Below are 21,495 nucleotides of genomic sequence, written 5' to 3' on the forward strand. Positions count from 1 at the left end.
GTGGTGCCAGAACACAGCCTTGTGGTGCCCCAGTATTTAAAACAAGGTGTCTGAGTAGACCCTGTCAATTAAAACTGTGAGGGCGGTCAGTTCTAATCCAGTGACTATAAACCCACCATTCACGTTTATTTTAAAAGTAGATCTAAAAAAGTGTTAAAGCCAGAGCTAAAATCAATAAAAAGAACATGAGCTGAACATTATTTTGATCCCATAAGTTTTTCATGAAAAAAAAAATACAGAAACATACTCTGTAGGCTACTAAATATTCTTGGGACGAACAGTTAAATTTGTGTCACATTTGTAGTCAACTGAATGGAATATTTATCAGATTATTTTTGTATTTGTGATTTTAGATGTCATATCTTGTCATTGATTTTAACACTGATTGCAAATTCTTCATAATTTAATTCATATAAAGACATAGCTCTTTGTTATGTTGGATGCTAAATCTGGCTTTAAGAACACGTTTTTTTTTTAGTTTTACTCATTATCTTAAGCCCAGTTTACAAAAACCATAACCAACCCTACATTCTACTGATTCCAGACCATTATCTGGCTTGGAAAACAGTTTTTCTGATTTCATAACTTTTCCAGGAATTTCATGACCACAGGAAGCCCGTATTTGACTACTTGTACTTCAGTAAAAGATCAGCTTTTTTCCACCACTGATGATAAGATAGTCAGCACTCTAAGCAAGCTGACAATGCAAAAACAAAATGTTTGTCTCTGCATTGAGTACTTTTGTGACACACAGAAGTCTAAACTGAGAAGTGGAGCTGTTTTTGTCAAAGTGCTAATGACCCCAAACATGGCGGCCAGAGGTTGCATGATGTCACCAGGATCCCCTCTTAAGTATCAGACTTCACACAAACATTATCATTTGATCAGTGTCCTGATCCTCTGCCCCGCCCGGACTTTCCAGTGGTCCAACTGGGGGACACAATTTAGACAGTAACCCAAGCCAGAACAAACTGAGGAGCTAAAAATACCAACAGTCAACAATCCGGCTGCTGTGGGACTGAGACATCGGGCATGGGAGGGTCTTTACACGGGGGTTAGACAGGCTGGCAGACGGGGTAAAGGGATAGACAGCTGCTGGAAGAGACGTTGTGAGAGCAACAACAGAAAACAGAGAGAAAATACGACAAAAAAACACCAACAAAACTAACATCTAGAACATCCTCCAATCATCTCTGCTTATTATCCTTTTTCTATCGTCATTAACATTTTACTCACTGCTCCGCCTGGAAGGGATGAACTTTGCTCTCAGGCCTCCATCAGCAGGCAGTTCTGGGCCTGGCGCTGGCAGAGGAGTCACCATGGAGAACCTGGAGAAACAGCTGATCTGCCCGGTCTGCCTGGAGATGTTCTCCAAACCTGTGGTCATCCTGCCCTGCCAACACAACCTCTGCCGCAAGTGTGCCAACGACATCTTCCAGGTGAGTCTGTCTTACAGGGCTGTTAAAGGAATACTTCACCCACAAAATGATCATTTGCAGATCAGTAGCTCACAATTGTTTATGTTGAATTTGTGAACACAACTAAGTGTTTCTCGCATGCCCTCCAAGATGAAAGAAGAATCCAAAAGCAGAGAAACTTCTTGATTAACAGGAGTAAAAGGGGGCCACGTTTAACACCTAGACTGTATGGTTTAACAGCACCAAAACTGTATTAAAACTTCTACTTAAAAACTTCAATTTATCAAGAATATTCTCCGCTTTTGGATTCTCCAGAAGAAGGTGAGAAAGTCTTCTTTACAAATTCAATGTAACGCAAGGTAAGTAACTGATATACATATGATCATTTTGTAGGTGAAGTATTTCTTTAATTTAACCATTTTCAAGCTGACAAATTTCAAAAACCACCATTGTAACCATTATTTGAAATTCAGGTGGTGTTTTGATTCATTTTAAATAAAGAGAATAGCGCATCAAAAATGTAGAGAAATTCTTGCATTCAAAAATGTTACTTCAGTCAAAGTACAAAAGTGTGTACTTGAAGTAAAAAATGTACATCAAATATCAAAAGTGAAAGTATTTATTATGCAGAAACACTGACTTCTTTCAGAGTGTTGTTATGAAAAATACATTCATAATAAATTGTGTTTTTTGGATATTAATTAATGTTGTAATATACCAAGTAAATCTGAAGTACTTTTTCCACTATACTGATAATTAATTTAACAATAAAACATGTTTTTCATCTAAAATCTTAATCTGAAAATGAATTATAGCTGTCAAATAAATAAAATTGAATTAAAAGCACAGTATGTCAATTGACATGTAGTGGAGTTGAGGTATAAAGTAGTAAAATTAAAATACTCAAGTAAAGAACCTCAAGACTGCACATACTTGGTGCTTTCTTCCCGACCACTGTGTGTCATGCAAGTGGAGCCTCTTTTTACAACTTGCATGGATGAGATGACAGAAAAAAAACCTATTTTTAAAGCTATGAAGGGCGGTCAAGTTGATTAGTTTTGATTTTCACAATATTATGTATATATATTATTAAAAGAGGCTCATTAAGATTAACTTCCTGCCTCACAGACCTCTTCTCTCTTATTGTGCATACTTTCAGTCACAGTTTTATCGACATTGAAGTTATGTAGGCCTATCTGTGGATTGTTTTAGTGATTGTTTATTTTTAAGTCCACTTACAGATAGGTGACACATTTTAAAATGTGAAACTTGTGTCTTACTAAACATAATTTTGATACACCCGACAGGTGCTGCAAATACTTGAAAATGCACCTTGAAAACTCTTGATAAGTGCTTGAATTTGACTTTGGAAAAGATGCATGAACCCTGCTACGAATAATCCAAGTCCAACATGTGGTCTGCCAAGTCACAACAAGGGATTTGTGACTTTGTGCGCATCTCAAAATAGAAAAAAATACAATGTACTGTAGTCTCATGTTGGCATTACATGTTCAGAACAGAAACATTGTGGACCACGTCAGAAATGATCATTTGCTCAGCCAACTTAAAGACATCCTTATTGGTACTTCCATCTTTTGGAAAAGTAAAAGAAGATGACTGTAGTTGTAGGAGCCATAATTGAACCCTTTATAAAGTCTTTTGTATGTCATGAAAATCAGAGTAAAGTCACTTCCTTTCAGCTTTCCTTTTTTTCTTTATCTAATCACCATTAGCTGTCCTACCTGCATAGACCTCCTTCATACCTGTCTATTCCCTCTTGTCTTTATCCAGTCAGCTAACCCTCTGTGGCATTCCCGCGGCTCCTCCAGCATGGCTTCCAGTGGCGCTCGCTTTCGCTGTCCATCGTGTCGCCAGGAGGTGGTGCTGGACCGCCACGGGGTCTACGGTCTGCAGAGGAACCTGCTGGTGGAGAACATCATAGACATATACAGACAGCAGGAATCCTCCAGGTGAGTGTTTGCACATATACCAATAGTAAGGACATATGCACTTTTAAAGGAATACTTCACCCCCTAAAATGACCATTTGTATATTATTACACACATCATTAAGTTAAATTTGTCATGTGTTTGAAAACAGCAAAACTACATATTAACAAACTCAAACACAATTTGTGCAGTATAATCCATTTCTCATTTATCCAGTTTTATGTTCTGTACTTCCTAAACACCTGTATTTTTCTAAAACCTTAATATTTTAAATGGAACTGAACATAAAAGTTATCTATGTGGTTTTCAAAGCCAGACTCCATGGAAAAAAACAATATTTTTACCTTGTAGAACACGTGCGCTGCTGGTCTTCCTCTCCCTCCATTTTTCTGTTACTTGGTGTATCCAAACTAAAACCCTTTAAAAAACCACAAAGTCACAAAAGAAGAAGATAATGTATATAGAAAGGGTTATTTATTCTTTTGATAAATGGTTAATAACACACTAAAATGTAACTGTAAATAAACATAAGGACATTTTACGTACAGTATAAACAATTAGATTAATTAAAACATTAAAAACATTATTTTCAGTCATCATAATTTGTAAATATTCTAAATCTAGCTATTTTCTGCCCAGTTGTTGTCAGTGTTTATGTCACATCTTCCGAACAGGTTTCACAGGAAAAAAAGTCTTAATATAGAATCTGAAATAAGACTCTAATTGTAGACTGTAATTGTAATCATGAGTGACCACCAACAGGGAGCAGTATTGTATTCTAGTAAAACTATAGTCTTTGTTTCACAGTAATGCAGGACTGATCTGTCCACAATGATGGAATTTTGCTCCGTTTTCAGTGCAGTGGATAGTTTAGGCTTTGAGATTAAAAAACAAATTGGTACTTTTGACTCTTAGACTCTGAATTCATGGTGAATAAATGATAATACGCTGGCAGGGTAATTGTTCCCTCCATTTCCTTCATTTTTATTCACCATAATAATAGGAATACAAGTATTATTACTGTTACTACTACTAGTAATAATAATACTAATAATAATACACAGTTACAAAGTGCTTTATATGGTTTAACCAGGATTGAAAACATTTCAGGATTGCAGTGAGAAAACTAAAATTAAACAGTTAAAGAGAAAACAAAAATAAAATTGAATAAAATACCCAACAAAGATATTAAAAGTAATGATTATAAATCAGATAAGACATGTTGTGAATGAAATGGTGTGCTAGCATTAATAAAAAATGTTTTGACAGGTCTTTATTTACTTGGTTTTATTTACAATAGTCAGTAGATCAAGAGGTCAAATCGAGCATCAGTCACACAAAATATGACACCGCAGTGAAATATTTTTAGCCAGTGTTGAAACATGCACCCTAGCCCTTGATATTGTGTATTACCCCTCAGGTGATGAATACAGTTTTTTAAAATGTGCATTTTGATGCACTGTTTGTTGACTGCACATTAGAGATGTGATGTGTGTGCACAGAGAACATACTAGAAAGGTGAGGAATGTCATAGAAAGTCAATAAGAAGAATGCATGAAATAAATAATGTAGTTTGGAGTTGGGGTCAGTCGGGCAGTGATAACATGGCAGGTGTTTGATGCAGAGTATGCAAAATAAGATACAAAATAGACAACAACAATTTCATTTTAAACAATTTGACAACTCCGTCTAATCTCAGATTTTAAGCCGTGTGGAGTTGTGCAGCAGCGGTTGCATATTTTGGCCAGAATTTGGTCATAGCTTTGTTAATTTGGTCATTATTAATTAGCTAACTAATGCTTCAAAATGCATTTTATCGTCTGAAGTCTACTGCTGCTGTCACATTTGCATAGACTGAAGTGTTCCAAACAGAAGCCTCTTCAGTCCATCTGCTTGTGTTTTATAAGCCTGCACACTTACTACAAATCTACACTGATATTTAAGTCGTCCTCACTCCAAAATAGAAGCTCAGTGAGTCACAGTTGGCATTCAGTGGCGACAGAAGGACAGGAGTCCCCTCATTATCTGCGTGGGCTAAAATAGATGTGATTGTTCACAAATGTTTTGTAACTTGTAGTTTCTCATAATTTTTTTATGTGTTGAAAAAAAAAATCTCATTACTTAATCATCGCTTCTGTCAGAGACACCTACGTCAGAGGACAAAGGACCCTTCATTGCATAATGTTTTTTTTGCTTCCGATAAATATGCTTTGCTGTTTTAGGAAGCCTCGTAGTGCCAATGCCGCCCAACTTTTCCAACTACATATATGTAACACTGTAACCTCACTGTGAGGGCTGCAAAGGCATTAAAGAGGACCTATTATGCCCATTTTCAGGGTCATACTTGCATTATGTGTCTCTACTCTCTTTCCATCATCCATTGACATCAAAAATATTTCAGCAATAACAGAAATAAACTAACAATACAGTCAATGTTCCCAAGTCTTGTGAACACTATGCAACTAGAACTTTGAAATCTGGCCTTTAAGAGCATTTTAAGCACATTCTAAGTGCAACCCAATAGGCGGGTTTCCATTAAACCTCAAACTGTGCAAACTGTAATTGCGAATATAAAATACGCCCAATGGAAACACATCAGTTTGGAAAAAACTACCAATTTTCGCAAAAAAAATGTTTATGCTTTCATGAGGTGGTATTTCAGGTGCTTCGAAAAAGCCATATTTTGCAAAACTGCAATGGAAACACTTTTTTCACTATTATAGATCACATAATGCTATGGCTTTTCGCTTGTTGGTAGGAACTGGCAAGAGGTGTTATCGCATCACACAATTCTTCAAAAGTTGAGCGGATCATCCGGATGTTTTGAATCCACATTTCCTCTGGGAAATCGTCCATTACCTCACAGAAATCCCTCATGCGTGGCCACTCCCATGTATCAGGGGCCTGCCTTTCCATTAATGTTCACATAACATGATCACGTCGCCTTTGACAGGAAATATTGATGTCTAGTGCCGAGGCTGCAATAGAAATAAACCTGCTAATGTTTTGAACATTCATCGCAATGCTTTTTGGAATGTTATCATGAGAGGAGAAGTCACATAACATCACTCAATGTAAACATACTAATCTCGCAATTTGGTTTATTGACATTTCGGAGATATTGCCTACGTTTTGTGCAAATTAGTAATGGAAACCCATCTAATGATGGCTTGTAGCAAAGAGGGCTGCTTCTTGCATTCTTTTTGCAACAGAATAAATACACTGCCTCTGGATTATCATGATGAAAATGAGTTTCTCCTCCATCCTTTAGGAGCTTTAAGATCTCACTCTGTCCTTCGTTATTACTCAACTTTTCCTTTTGAGTGTAACTCTAGTATCCAAAACAAACTTTGGAGTTAAACATAGGCCAGCGCAGTTTTGTTATTTCACATTAGTTGAGAATATATTTTTTTAGAAAGCTGTGCATAAGCCTTCTGATGATCAATTTCTCCTTTTTGTCTCCTCCAGGCTTGTGAACATGAAGCCAGAGCCGCAGCAGCAGCAGCTGCTGTGTGAAGAACATGAAGAGGAGAAAATCAATATCTACTGCCTGTCCTGTGAGACGCCAACCTGCTCCATGTGCAAAGTGTTCGGAAAACACAAAGACTGTGACGTCGCACCGCTCAGCAGCGTTTACATGAGACAGAAGGTATGGAATCTACTTCATGATAACAAGGTGTTATTTTCTAACCAGTTATTTTACTCAGCTTCACATCGCTCCACTTTATAATGACACTTCAATTCACCTCACACCACTCCATGCACCATTCTTCACTTCGCAATACTTAAGCTCAGTAGCTTTACCACCTTTACACTCTAATCCACTTCACTTCAGAGCCTGAATCACAGTCTGATTTATTGCAATTAGCTTTTCACATTCACTATGGCCCTAACTTATCAGTCTAATATGCAAACCAGCGCAGACCCGAGAGCAGAAATCAGCTAACATTTCCACGTGTCATGAAATGTTCATATCTCACCAATCACAGTGCAGAAATGATTTGGCATTATAAATGTGGCTGCTAGAAACATTCACCATTTAAATATTCCGCCCCAATATATTCTTGGTTTAGAGGCCCCCAAGAGTTTACGAAATGGAGAGGTGGAATACAGCCAAGAGGATAAAACGTCATTGAGCTAGAAATGGAAACGCTGATGTCCCAGCTCCAATTTAACCAACTGCTTCTGTTTGGTTGTTTCCACACTCACGACACTCATCTCTCCACTTCCTTCACTTCTCTTCCAGGCCAAGCAACAAACAAAACCAAAGGCAGATACATTGCTGTTGTAGTGTGTTGCATGTAATCTGGCAGTTTTTCTTTCAGAGGATTTGATTCCTGACTAAGGCTTAAGGCTTGTTTAAAGGTCAAAGTACCATCAGAGAGTATTTAAGTATTTAAAAGTCTAAACTCTTACATGCATGTGAAGGACCTGATGGTCTTTATCTTGCATACTTTTATCTGTTTCTGTTTTTAAATCTCAGTTTCCTTCTCTGTTTGGTTTGTTGGGTGTTTCTTTTCAAGACGGCAAAACGCAAACCAAGATGCACACTGTTCTACTGCCCAGTGCAAATGCATAGTATACAAGTAAATACTTTATAACCACAAACTGGATGGGCACTGAAAAGTAGCAGTAAGTATAAATATAGTGCACTGGATAGTAATACTGTTTTAGTCCCCATCAAATAAGCAACGAATGAAACAAATGAAATGAAATCGCGTCACACTTGGTTATTTAGTCATTAACAGGTCGGTCACGCTGATACCAGACATTGTTTTTATAACTTATACATTAAATATATTGCATGAAGACACATTATTTACTCATTCTGCGGACACACAAAGTCACACAAAGACAAAGTGCAGCAGTTGTGTCATGCTGATGGCAGCCGCAGCAGCGTCCGGCTTGTTATTGAGCAGTTGGCTTTGTTGACATTTCAGTGCTGGCCTCTCCATCTCTCACTCTGTCCTCTGATTCACTCATCTGAAATTCAGATGAGGTTGACGAAAGTTGTTGATCCTCCATCTTTATGCAAAGGTTAATTTGGAAAACAAAAGTTTGTGGTTTAATTTGGCTTAGATAGAAGATGAGAGGGTTTGTTGCAATAATAAATGACACTAAAACTACAAAACAAAAGCTATAAAAAAAAAGAAAAATGTGCATGATGTTATATGATACTCTAAAGCGGGAATACTCTAAAGCGGGAATACTCGCTTTGCTTTGGGGGCTACTTTTGCAAAATGACAGTAGGCCAAGGGCGAGTCACAGCAGCTGCATACATTTTTCTAGGATTTTAAGACTTTTCTAGGATTTTAGGATGATTCTGTTTTTAAAAAACACACATTTATTGTGTGACATGGCAGAGGAGTACTTCTTGTCAGTAAGCATGTCACCAGCATGCATCTGTTAAGAGTATCATATGACATCATTAACATTTTTAATAGTTTTTTTTTCCTACAGTTTCTGCAGTTTGTCTCTTGTATTAATGTAACGAACACTCTCACCCTCTATCTAGGCCGAATTAAAGCACAAACTTTTGCCTCTCACATTAACCATAAAGATGGAGGATCAACAACTTTCGTCAACCTCATCTGAATTTCAGATGAGTGAGTCAGAGGACAGAGTGAGAGATGGAGAATGCTGACTGGCTGAAGGCTGTTGTGATTTGTGGCTAAAATCATATACTGTCCAGTAATATTCACTTTAAAAGGAAGCTATTTGTTTTAATTTCTAAAAAAAATAGTGTCAGGGCTGCCTTAAAATTTTTAATTGACTAAATTGAAGAAAACAAGCTGAATTAATACAAAATTACCTCAACTTAAAGTTTAGGTTATTTTGTATTGATTCAACTTGTTTATTTAATTAAGTCAACATAAAAGTTTAAGGTAGCTCGGACTTTATGAAATTGAAGCAAATTTTACATGTTACATGGCCACTAAATTATGAGCTTCTAAATTCATCGTGTTACATGGTTGGAACTGAATTATAAAATCCCTTTTGGCCAAGATGAATAGTCACGAGTAGACTGTCCAACAACACAAACTGAAATTCACGTGCCTTTCTGTGCTCAAGTGTGAGAACACGAAGTGTTAATGGTTGATTAATTGATACAGTCAAAAGAGTTATTTAAGTTTCGTGGTATTATATTTCCACAGGAATATTGGTGCCTAAATATGTCTGTGATGTTCTGAATGTTTGCAGACAGACCTCAGCGACAGCATCGCGATCTTGGTCGCCAGTAACGACCACGTCCAGGCCGTCATCTCTCAGATGGAAGAAATCTCCCGCACTGTAGAGGTTAGACACATGCACACATAAATATTGTTCATGTATCAGCCAGTACAGACTCTTGATGTGATATACTTCTCAACATAACAGATATACAGCTCACACTTCAAGTAGACTACACCGAAATTAGTAGATAAGCAGAAAAAGTAAATAGCAGACCTGTTATGCTTTTCCTTATTTTCTGTCATATATTATGTTGCAATGTCAGAATTTCATATTAACTGTGGCCAAAGTTTCAAATAATGTCATAAACAAACGTAAAAGTATTCCCTGTGAGCAAAATGTTACAAGCTGACGTCACCGTGTGACGGATTTCTTTATATGGTCATCTGTACCAGGCACGTTACTACAAATGTTCACATTACGCTGTTACATGTAGCTACATGCTAATATGTGGGAGACATGTAATCTTGCTTGCTGATGTTTTCAAATCAAATTCATGCTGGATTCGGGTTTAGAAGCTTTTATTTCATAATTTTTAACAGGATAAAATGCCATCATTTTCGGCTGCACTCATTCCCAGGCTACAATGACGGTGCAAATACGTCAAAATACGGAACACCCGGAAGTGCTGACCGATCAGAACAGACTTGGCTCTTAAATGAGTGTGTTTTGAACATTAAATCAAGTAAACTTTTTTTTTTAGAATAAACCCAAAATACAAGTATGAACCTTAAAATAAGTATAATAGGTCCCCTTTAAACAACAGTTTCTTTGTATTGTATTATTATTTTAATTAAAAAGAAATAAAGTGTTTTTTTTTCTTACCTCAGGAATATGGTCGGCGACAGAGGGAGCAGCTGGCTGACAGCTTTGACAGCCTGGTAGCCATCTTGGACGAGCGGAAGCGAGAGTTGGTGGGGCTCATCACCAAACAACAGGACGATAAACTTAAACGTGTTCGATCTCTCATTAGTCAGCACAGCGATCAACTGGAGGCGGCAGTGACGCTGGTCGAGTCAGCCATTCAGTCGATGGAAGAGCCCCACATGTCTTTGTTTATACAGGTGAGTGACACTTAACATCAGCCGGCTCCTGCAGGTTGAGTGAGAAGATTTGACAGACAGTGTGCAGTGGGATTTTTTGTATCTTTTAAATGTGATTCATTTTAGGATTCATATTTGTCCAGCTCTGCCTAGTTTGACAGTTTGACCCCAGTTCAGGTGCAGTGATTAATATGATTGACAGACTCCTCGTCTCTGATTGGTCGTCTTCGTTCAGATGCAGTGTGAATATAGTGACAGCTTCAGCAAATATGAAAAAAAGTTAGTTTTCATAAAAGTTACCAACTTCAGTTTTAACTAAATCATATGAGATGGGAGGATTGTAATAGTAAGATAAATATTACAGGAGGGCAGATGCTCAATGGTAATGAACTTGCACTGTGACTTTACTAAAATACTGTAGCAGAAGCAACCTCTTGTCTTTATGCATTAGATTTTAGTTTGGACTGGATTTGTTTGTGGTCACAGACTGATTATTTAACCCTTTAAAACCTCAGCAAATTGGTTTAATTTCTTTCCAAAACATTGGGAGAAGGCAAAAAGCAACATAAAAGGGCATAGCCTAAAACCTAGCAAAACCTGAAAATAGGCACAAAATGGATAAAAAAATAAATAAAATAAAAGCAAACATGAAAATGACCTGAAGAATGTATTTATGTTTTATGAAATTTCTTTCTGTTACATAATGTTAAATATACAATTATTAGAATTATCAATATAGTTTTCAGGATATTTTTTTCCTATTTTTTGGATACTTTTTAAATAATCTTCCCCTCTTTTTTAAAACCAACAGTTTTTAGGTAATTTCCTTGTCACCTTTTCCTATTTTTTTTGCAATTTGTGAGACATTTTTTGCCCAGTTGGTCATTGCCTTTCCCCCCGTGTTTTTGAAAGAAATCAAACCAATTTTCTCAGGTTTCAAAGGGTCAGATAGCTTGTGAAAGGCATCTGCACATTTCATCAAAGAGCTGATACTGATCTGTGTGTCAAAGGGTTAATGATCACCAAGGTTACAAAATATTCATTTTATAATAATTTCTCATTGTTTAAAATGCAAATATTGGAGGAAAGTCTTAAAAAATAAACATTAACTATGTGTGGCAGATTTTATTTCTGCATTAATATCCGGTTAATCATCCAGATTTATCTTGCAATGGCTTCTTTTTCTATCAGAAGTAGATCATTTTTAAAATTAACCTCACCTCACACGTCACATGCTCCTTTGTCATTGAAAGTTTCCTTCCGCCCATCAATATTCTCCCAGCGAGCGGTTTCATTAGGCAGGATGATCAGTGCTCAGTGATCCCCGGGCCATGTCCGCTGCTACTATTGATGATCAAGGGCTCAGTGAGAACAGCTGCTGGGCGAGGAGCGAAACAGGGGCAGTAAGCCCAGCGGGATGCCTCTGTGTCGGGCACTCTGCTTCCATAAACCCCCTGAGGAGGGTCCCTGGTTCTGCATACCTTAAGACACAGACTATCATCTCTCTCTCTCACACACACACACACACACACACACACACACACAAACATATGATTAATTCATACAGCTGTAATGAAAAGCAGGTCAGTCTCTCCAGTGCACTTTATTGATCAACCAATTGATTACATGCACATATGTGTAAAAACATATGTTTTGATGGCGAAAACAAGCACACACACACAGAGCTAACATGGGCTAGCTGCTGTTTCAGAGGCTTTTCTACCATAAAAACACAACATCTTGGGTAAAACACTGAATTTTGGTCACCTGGGATTTTGCCAGCTGAAATCCAAGACTGGCAAAAATGCCTGATGAATTCAAGTCACTGGGGTCTGTGATAAACAAAAGAAAATATGAGAACATTCATTTATAAACTCTCACACAGCTCGTGCAGTATAATACAAGTTTCATTTATTGTAACATATTGAAAATATGTTTCACACATTCTCTCGAAAACTTAAGTACGTCAAACACTTGCACACAAACAATGTCACATACAGATAAGTAGTACACTGGTACACTGGTCTGTTTCTGCAGAAGTGTTTAAAGTGTTTCATGAAAATGCATGTGTTTGGGAAGAGCATACAACTAGATAAATGAGACTTATAATGCACGAGTCGTTTGAGAGTTTTTAAACGGAAGTTTTGATATAGTTTAGTCATTAAATGTGGACCCCTTTTAGTTTAAGTCATCAAGAACTTTCTCCATTTTTGGATGTTTTGTTTACCGTGGAGGTATGTGTGAAAAACAAAGTTAACGTCTGGATTTATTGTAACATGGTGAGTAATTCATATACAAGTGACAGTTTGGGGGTAAAGTATTCCTTTAATAGAGTTTAACTTTTGTTATATTTCACACAACCGTCAAAATTAAGTCAGGAGCTTTTTAAAATAAATACATAAATAATATATAAATTAAAAGTTACTTTGCCCAAATGGTGGAATTTCTAAGTAACTTTTGTGTCCTGAAAATACAAATTAGAACTGAAATTTATAATTATCTTTCATTGATAACCTGTATTCTGATATCGCTTCCACCAACAACACAAAACATATTTATTTTATAAAAACAGTACTATTATACAACAAGCGTATAAATGATTGACATTTCCAAAATGGGAGGTCAATCTTTCCCTTTCACTCAAACTGGCTGGACATTCGAGTCGTGCGATTTCACGTTTCAAAGTCCAGTCAGATTGAAGAGGTGAGGCCATCATTGAGCGCCTGTCTGCATTTATAAAATATGTCCTCAACAAAAACTGCAAATTATATTTCTCTCTGGCAGACACAAAGTCAGAGTGTGACAGCATGCTGCTCAAACAAACAAAATGTTTGCATCACAAGGGTCAGAATAAATTAACTCTGAATTTTGCACTCTATGCGCTTGATAAACAGTTTCATTGACTACATTTTTTTAACTTGAAACTATTTATTTCTAAACTCATGTCATTTTCAAAAAAAAGTGTCAAACAGGCATGCTTTATGTTGGTTGTGTGTTGAAATAATTATGCAATAAACAGAAAATTAATTTGCAATGATTATTTATGATCTACGGTATTATGTAAGTCATTAATCAAGCAAAAATGTCTGTCAACTGCTTCAAGCGATTATATGTTAAGCTTTGCTACTTTTCTGGGTTTTTTTATTGTCATAAAATAAATATGATTTGGATTTTCAACTGTCGGTTAAATAAAACAAGCAGCTTGAGAATGTAGAAAAGGGCTGTGGGAAATTGTGGTATTTTTTATTATTATTATTATTATTATTTACAAAATAATCATTAGTTGTAGTCCTAATTTTAATTTGAGGACACTCAAGGTAATGTTTTGCATAGTGACCGGTACTTTACATGTCCTTGGATGCATTTATTAAAAACAAGCTTCTGACGTAGTTTGGGGGTTGAGTGAAACGTGACAAAACTTAAAAAGTTAATTAAATTTGACAGCAGACAGATGGAGGGTCCAACCCCAGTCGCCTCTGAAGAGACATGCAGGCTGTCACTTAATTCAGCATCCTTATTGCTGATGCAACATGCCTGCGTCAACGCATCTTCACTGAGGAAAGTGTATGTGTGTGTTTGTGTGTGTGTGTGAGTGTGTGTGTGTGTGTGTGTGTGTGTGTGTGAGAGAGAAAGTATGAGCCTCAGGTGTTGCTGTTTTATGTTCAGCTACATCCTCTGCCAGAGCAGGTGTTAAAGGAGATAGAGTTAGCAGCAGCAGGTAGTAAACACCATGAGGCCATTCTGGCAGCTGGCAGTATTTCTTAAAATCATGTTTGTTTTATTTTAACACGGTGACACGTCTGACAAATACTTGTGACTGATGTCGCTGGCACAGACAACTGAAGCACAATGTGATTAATTTTGTCTCTTTGCTCCTTTCTATCTGTCTTCTTCACTCTCACAGAGCGCCGAAGTCATTCTGGAAAAGTAAGTCGAGTGCTGTTTGTGAGGAAGCTCAGATTCTGCATGTAGTGAGTGTGGTCAGACTTTAATTTTTGATCCATTAGTACCGAAGGGTTGTTATTTAACAACAATTCTGGAGCTCTTTATTTGAGCATTTACAATCTTGCTACTTTATACATTTTAGAGGTAATATTGTACATCTTACTACATTTATTTGATAGTTTTGGTTAGAAGTTATTTAACAGATTTTTTTTAAAAAATGATAACAATATGAAATATACAGACGCATAATACAGAGGTGTAATGCACTCACTTAATTTAAAAAAATAGCCTGTTTTTCTGCATCGATCTGAAAAATGAGTATATTATTTCAGCAGAAAAATTTCAGAAGAAAAATTCTGCCCGTTTTTCTGAATGAATGATTATGATCTTTCTTGAAACTTTTTTTTCTTAAGTGAATAGCATTACGCTTAATTAAAAATACAACGCATTTTTAAACAGTGATTTCAACCACCTAAACTTATATAAAGTAGCTCCATTTCAGTCAGCCACAGCTTTAAAATGCTGCTTAAACATGAAGACAGTTAACCAGTGACACAGTATTTTAATAGAAACCTGTGAGGGCCCATACAGTATTACGAATATATTTACTTTTGAAATGTGAAAGAGTACTCCAGCATTTAGATATTGCACTTTCATAAAGTTTAAGATACGGATTTCTTTTTTTAATTGTCAGAACCAATGCAGAAATAGCTAAGACAGATATCTTTGCGGCAATATTGCACCATTATTGTACAGACTGGATCAAGTGAAAATAGCAATCTGAGCCATTGGCAAAAACAAGCAATTTTATTGGATGTAAACGGTGTGATACTGCCTTTAAGTTTATCTTTAAGTACAGTACTTGAGTAAACATACTTAGTTTCTTTACACCACCAGTAGCATACTGCACTGTACTGCCTTGTGCTAACAGTCCTCAGCTCTGTGCCATTTAGTCATTTTGTATATATTATGTAGCAGATGATCAACTTGTTGCTATGACAGCAAAAACCAAACAAATCGGCTCTGAATGCTGCTGTCAGGGACCAGCCACATGGGAATAAGTGTGTGTGTGTGTGTGTGTTTGTTTGTTGCTGATGGCTTGAGCCAATATTGGTCTTTTATTGAAAACCCAACACCAGTAATCTTTAAAATGGAAGTTTGCCTGATTAAATATTAATTGTTGGATTTTTCAATACTGCACAGGCTGCAGATTAGGAGCCTGTAACCTAGATGTAACCTAGATGAGTCAGTTATACATGAGTGAGTCTTATGATGCCTAAAAAGACTTTAACAAAGTGACAAAATAAACATTCTCGGTGTTTGCTTTTAATTTTTGAGCAAATCATCAACTTTCAGTGGCTGAAATTGGAAAATATCAAAACCAGTTTCCAAGTTTGAATCCTACACTGTCTGACCATCTTTATGACTGATATTATTCAAATGTTTTCAACATCACAGAGCAAAAGATGTGTCTCATGCAGGCATGTGCTGTAGGTAAATTATACAGTTATAACTAAACTAAACTTTTACACATTATTGGAACAGCCACCTGCAGCAATTTGGGGTTCAATACCTTGCCCAAGGACACTTCAACACAGGGACTTGATGGGCAAGCAATCAAACGGCGGATATTCTGATTAGTGGACAACCTGCTCTACCATCTGAGGCACAGCTAAGCCGTTGTTGTTGATATTAATAGGCAAAATAGACTATCTGACTTCGTAAAAATCTTGTTTGTATTTGCTTATTAAACTAAAGTTTTACAGACTACTGATTAAATGTCAGTATCAATGAGCATAACAGCTCCTCTTTAAAGGGGATCTATGTGAAATTTATATAAGTTATATCTTCAAATAGTTTTCAGCACAAAGGTGACATAGCCGGCATCTAGAAGCACATGGTGCTAACTTCCTAAACAGTGCTAAACAACAGCAACAGTGCTAACAGTGCTAACAGCACTAACAGAACGGTTCACGCATGTGAACTGGAGGTTGGGCGCTACATTTCTGTGATTATGGTGTCCTTATATCAGTAACTGCAGTATGAGAACAGTGGAAAGCAGCAGCGATGAGCTAGCAAATAGGATACACACATACACTAACATGCACGTGCAGATGTGTAACAAACCACAGAGAAGCTCGGACCAGAACACACAGGGATTGTGGCTCCATTTTCTGCTCAAGACACCATTGCTCCACTATATCTTTACATAGCAAATAGTGGTTTGCTGCTATATTAACGTTTGAATATTGAAAACAGAAGCTTTAAAGTCTATTGAAACCTGTATGTTTCTGTGTGTGTTGACAGAATGGCAGTGACAGCCAGAGCCGCTAACATGGAGCGTCCAGAGCTCGGTTATGAGAGTATGAGCCACTTCGTCATTGATACTGATGACCTCATTGACATGCTGAAGAACATTGACTTCTGCTCTGGTATGCACAGGAGTACAAGTTAATGCAAAAGCAAAGTGTTATCATCCCGGATACTAAACAGAGACAGTATGAGGTAGAGAAGCAGGGATGGAGGAAGATTTTTACTTTAAGTAAAAGTACTAATACCACACTATACAAACGCATAAGCAACAAGCAAAAATCCTGCAGTAAAAATACTCCAAAGTAAGACACAATAAGCTTCAGTCTCTATTTACACAGGTTTAAATAGCTCTGTTTACTGTCTTCACAAACATGTGTAATTGTACTGGTCTTAAATACATTGTGGGGACTGTTGTCACACTTGGGACAAAAAGGTCAAAACTTGAGTTTGAGCAGCATCCTCTTCAGTAAAAACAAAGTTAATGTACTGTGTGTGTGTGTGTGTGTGTGTGTGTGTGTGTGTGTGCGCGCGCGTGTGTGTGTGTGTGTGTGTGTGTGTGTGTGTGTTTAGGCATGAGAGATGATGGAGAAGAAGACCCTGAAGAGGATGAAGAGTCAGAACTTGACTTCAACTCCAGATATTAAGACCAGAACAGAGGTAGCTGTTGTTTTTCGGTGCAGATTCAGATCCTTATTAAGGTTGAACATTTTGTTAAAAACGTAATGCCTTGTAACTCTAACAGAGGGGGGGTACAAAGTGTTTGTTTCTGTTCTGAATCTCCCTGTTGACCTGCATTGATGAATTGATCAGGGTTTTGCTTGGCCAGGGCTTTGTGGTGTGTTTGATTTTGGTTTAGAAAGTGTCAGACTCCTCACATTAGTCATTCAGCTTCCAGTGCTCTGCCATCAGCTGGAGAGGAGGTACCTGTAGTGCTGTCTCTCCTCTTGCCAAATAGTTTGTTTTTTTTGTTTGATACACAGTAACTAACACTGTTTAGACTATAGAGCCAAGCTGAAAATATTTAGTTTGAGGGACTATTAATGTTATTTGTTAATTTAGGTCTGAATTTTAGATATGTTTACACTGGTAAGATTCAAATCTGCAATTTTGGTAAACAAACAAACAAACAAACAAAAAACCCCCCACAAAATATCAAGGTCCACTTACCAGCCAGATTTCTGGAGTGCATCTCTCAGTCTTCATCAGCAGGAAGAGTAAGCATAGTTATTATGGCCATTTAGATCACACACCAGACCATCTTTGAACAAAGACAGAGACAATTTAAAATCAAACTTCTCCTTATTTTGCTCTAGAAGACTCTCCAGGAAAACTGGAAACTTATTTTATGGACTCTTTTGTGTCTTTTTCACAATGGCTAGATACAGATTTTAGTATACACTATAAACAGATTTTTTTAGTAACATGCATGGTTTATTTTAGCCTGACTTTTAGCCTGATTTCTTTTCAGTGCAGATTTCATAAAATGCTACTTTTCTACAAAATTTCAATGAACATCCTGCAGACGAACAAGCTTCTAATAATGCAGAAGTGTCGTACTGACGGCTCTCAAACTGAGGCGGTGCAAATTTGTCAGAGGCTGTTTATAGATGTTCTTGTTGCTCTGCTGATGAATTGTAATATTTGGAAATGTACACGGACTGAAGTCAGCAGCAGCGGCAGCAGCAACTCACTGTGTATCATACAGAGGGGATGTGTGAAATCAGCTCTAACAAGACCACTTACGTAAAAGAGAGCTGCAGAGAGCGAAGGATTCCCCTCATCCAAACAGATAGGCGACAGCGTCAGTGTATCGATGCTGACTCAGTCAGAAAATAACAGCCTCCTCCTCGGTGCTGCATTTATGTGACATTAGGCCGAGCAGCTGGAGAGTCACTGGTGATTGTTTGGACGTGGGATGAAGGCACTGATCTCATGATATTCGTCTTTTGTTTTTTACTCTAGGTCCTCGCTGCAGTCCTGAAGAAATGTAAAACAGAGACGGAAATAGAGGTTTACCATAATCCTCTGGATGAAATCCACACAGTGTTCAAGAGTGAATTCAGCCACATGAAAACAACAAAGACGACATGGAAAAACCCTAAATGATTGATAGAAATCATATATTTCTATACATTATCTATCTGTGTTTCCTCCTGCAGTAGCCCAGGTGTGGGAAGACTGACTCGGCCAGATTTTAGCCTCCTACATTGTTGCCTTTTGTACAACAAACAAACAAAAAAAAAATCCAGTGTATTGTGTGTAAATATATCTATCTGTGTATAGCTCACAGGAAATGTATACTGTGGATTTAGTACAGTATTCTGTGTTGTGGGAGGGAAAGCAAAAAGATTTTCTTCATGTGTGTCTGAAGGATTTAAAGCCCGTTTATAGCTTTTCTGTCACAACACTTTCTAAAGGCTTTCGTGAAAGACTTTTTATAATTCATTTCAAAGATTATGTAAATAAATATAAAAAACTGTGTGAGGATTAAAGTCAATAAGATAGAAATGGTTTCTTGAAGAGTAGACTCATTTTTAGCGGGGCATGTTTGCAGCTCAGAACTGAGGTTACGTTATTTTGTCAGTTTAAACTGTATATTGTCTATTTCATATTTTCAAATTGAGGAATAGAATTTTCCTTTTTTTTCTTAAATGCATAAATAAGGGAAAATGACAACACCAGTGAGCAGGATGTAAAGCTAAGAGAGTGGGTAGATAAGCTTATTGCTGTAGGCAGTATTGCAAATGACTTGCGTTTTTTTTATTTTTTTTAAATGACCCATATGGACATTTTCTGACTTCCCACCTCTATCGTGACGGTTTTGTTGGGTTTGGGCAACTGACACTGCTTTATGAAAAGATGGGGCTGGTCATATTCTGTATTTTTCTTATTGTCAACTTTAAAAATCTAATCAAAACATCTAACGAATTGGTCTGTCTAACATGTATTGCCTGTGTATCCAAAGCTTGATATATATTAAACCTTTGTTGTCCAAAATCTGTAACGATGGGCAATGCTGTCACAAATATTCACAGGAGCACCGAATGCCCCCCCCCCCAAAAAAAATCTGTACTATTTACTCCTGTTTGAGTAACGTTTTCAGGCAGACAAGCTAGCATGAACATGGTAAACATTATATCTGCTATAAGCAGGTTAGCATGCTTTTATATTGCATTTATTGCTGTGCTCGGGGATTCCGTAATTCAGCTTTTGAACAGAATAATCCAACATATTTAAATCTCTCTGGCCATAACGTTGGATGAAAATGTTTCCTCTGTAAATATGTACGTCTAACACTGTGTCGTCTCTGTCCACAATGAATCTGTTAAATATGCACCTCTGTAATGTCATGTAAACAAATCACACAGTTTGATTTTTTTAAAACAAAAAACAAATGTTTTATGATGTGGTATTTACTGGAAATTATAAACAACATAGACAACAGCAAGTAGGTTGTTATAAGCAGTGGTCTTTACTAGAACTTTTCAGCTCCGGTTTGTGGTTTGGGTTCAGGTCATTGAATAACACATACGTTTACGTGTCGGGTGGGGCGGAGGGCTCAGTTGGTGCAGCCTTTTAAAGTCCCTGACCATGCGTCACTGGTGCACAGCCCTTATATGACCCCTTTCTAAAGCGTTACACTTGGTGATGTTGAAGTAAGTGGGCTTCTGATTATGACATGGGCCACCAGGTTGCATAAAAACAACAGAAAAAGTCAGTAATCAAATAAAGCACATGCATGTGCTAAATTTAATTTAATTCTTCATTATTTAATCGTGAAAAAATTGCAATGCCAATTGCGATTATTTTGTAATGCTGCTACTCAAGCTGAGGTACACCATGGAGAAAGGAACTCTTTTGCATCCTGGGAGTTTGGAAATCTGGGGTTGAAATTGCAGTCTAGAATAAAAAACAAATAATAATAAAAAAAAAACAACTACATGAATGTTGATCTCTCAATTAAGTTATTTATCTTCATGCATGAAACATTGCACTTTTACAGGTTTTCAGTAATCCTTGGCACAAGGTGTTACATCACTTGATTTTGCATCAGGTTGTATCTTTTGAAGTCAGAGTTTCTGCAGATTAATAGTTAAATTATGATGACATGTTTGTCATCGCTTTGCATCTACAAAGTGATATGTAACTGCATTTGTAAAGTACAACGAGGGAGATAGAACAACACACACACACACACACACACACACACACACACACACAGAGGGTGATAAGGCAGAAGAATCACCAACACACCCACGGTTTTGACTGAGTCAGTGAAAAAAAGGGCACAGAGGCCATTTTGACTTCTGTTTGTTTCTTCTCTTTCTCTTCTATCTGTTTCAACTTGCAAAAAAACAACTTCCATCATAGCTGAGCCTTCAAACTTAACAGTTCTGCAAAAAAAAGTGAATCGTATACTAAATTTGCATTGACGTAAGAAGCCTAAGAAGCCACTTTAAGTGTTTCATTTAACAGGAGACAACTCAATGGTTAAAGAAACATCCGCCCACTTGTCTGAGTTTGTTGGTTAAGTTTAGTTTCAGGTCATGTGAAACCACAAAAAATAAGAAGAAAACATGAAGAAAGGTCCACACA

The 21,495-nt window shown here is 37.1% G+C and overlaps 1 protein-coding gene across 1 annotated transcript; it reads left to right on the forward strand.

Moving 5' to 3' along the window:
- Positions 1-835: 835 nt before the first annotated feature.
- trim54 (tripartite motif containing 54) lies at positions 836-20,837 on the forward strand. Its single transcript, XM_042503484.2, has 9 exons — positions 836-1,439; positions 3,210-3,388; positions 6,836-7,016; positions 9,569-9,664; positions 10,429-10,662; positions 14,546-14,568; positions 16,894-17,018; positions 17,470-17,556; positions 18,862-20,837. Exons 1-8 carry the CDS (start codon positions 1,254-1,256, stop codon positions 17,541-17,543), a joined length of 1,098 nt encoding a protein of 365 aa, XP_042359418.2. The 5' UTR covers positions 836-1,253; the 3' UTR covers positions 17,544-17,556; positions 18,862-20,837.
- Positions 20,838-21,495: the final 658 nt, after the last annotated feature.

The sequence above is a fragment of the Plectropomus leopardus genome, chromosome 16, assembly GCF_026936395.1.
Source record: "Plectropomus leopardus strain MGB_pleo_1.0 chromosome 16, ASM2693639v1, whole genome shotgun sequence".
In the NCBI taxonomy this organism is placed as follows: Eukaryota; Metazoa; Chordata; class Actinopteri; order Perciformes; family Serranidae; genus Plectropomus; species Plectropomus leopardus.

Coding starts and splice junctions, on each gene's coding strand:
- trim54 (XM_042503484.2), top strand. CDS start 1,254: ATGAACTTTGCTCTCAGGCCTCCATCAGCAGGCAGTTCTGGGCCTGGC. Junction 9,665..10,428: donor AAATCTCCCGCACTGTAGAG/GTTAGACACATG, acceptor TTCTTACCTCAG/GAATATGGTCGGCGACAGAG. Junction 10,663..14,545: donor ACATGTCTTTGTTTATACAG/GTGAGTGACACT, acceptor TCACTCTCACAG/AGCGCCGAAGTCATTCTGGA.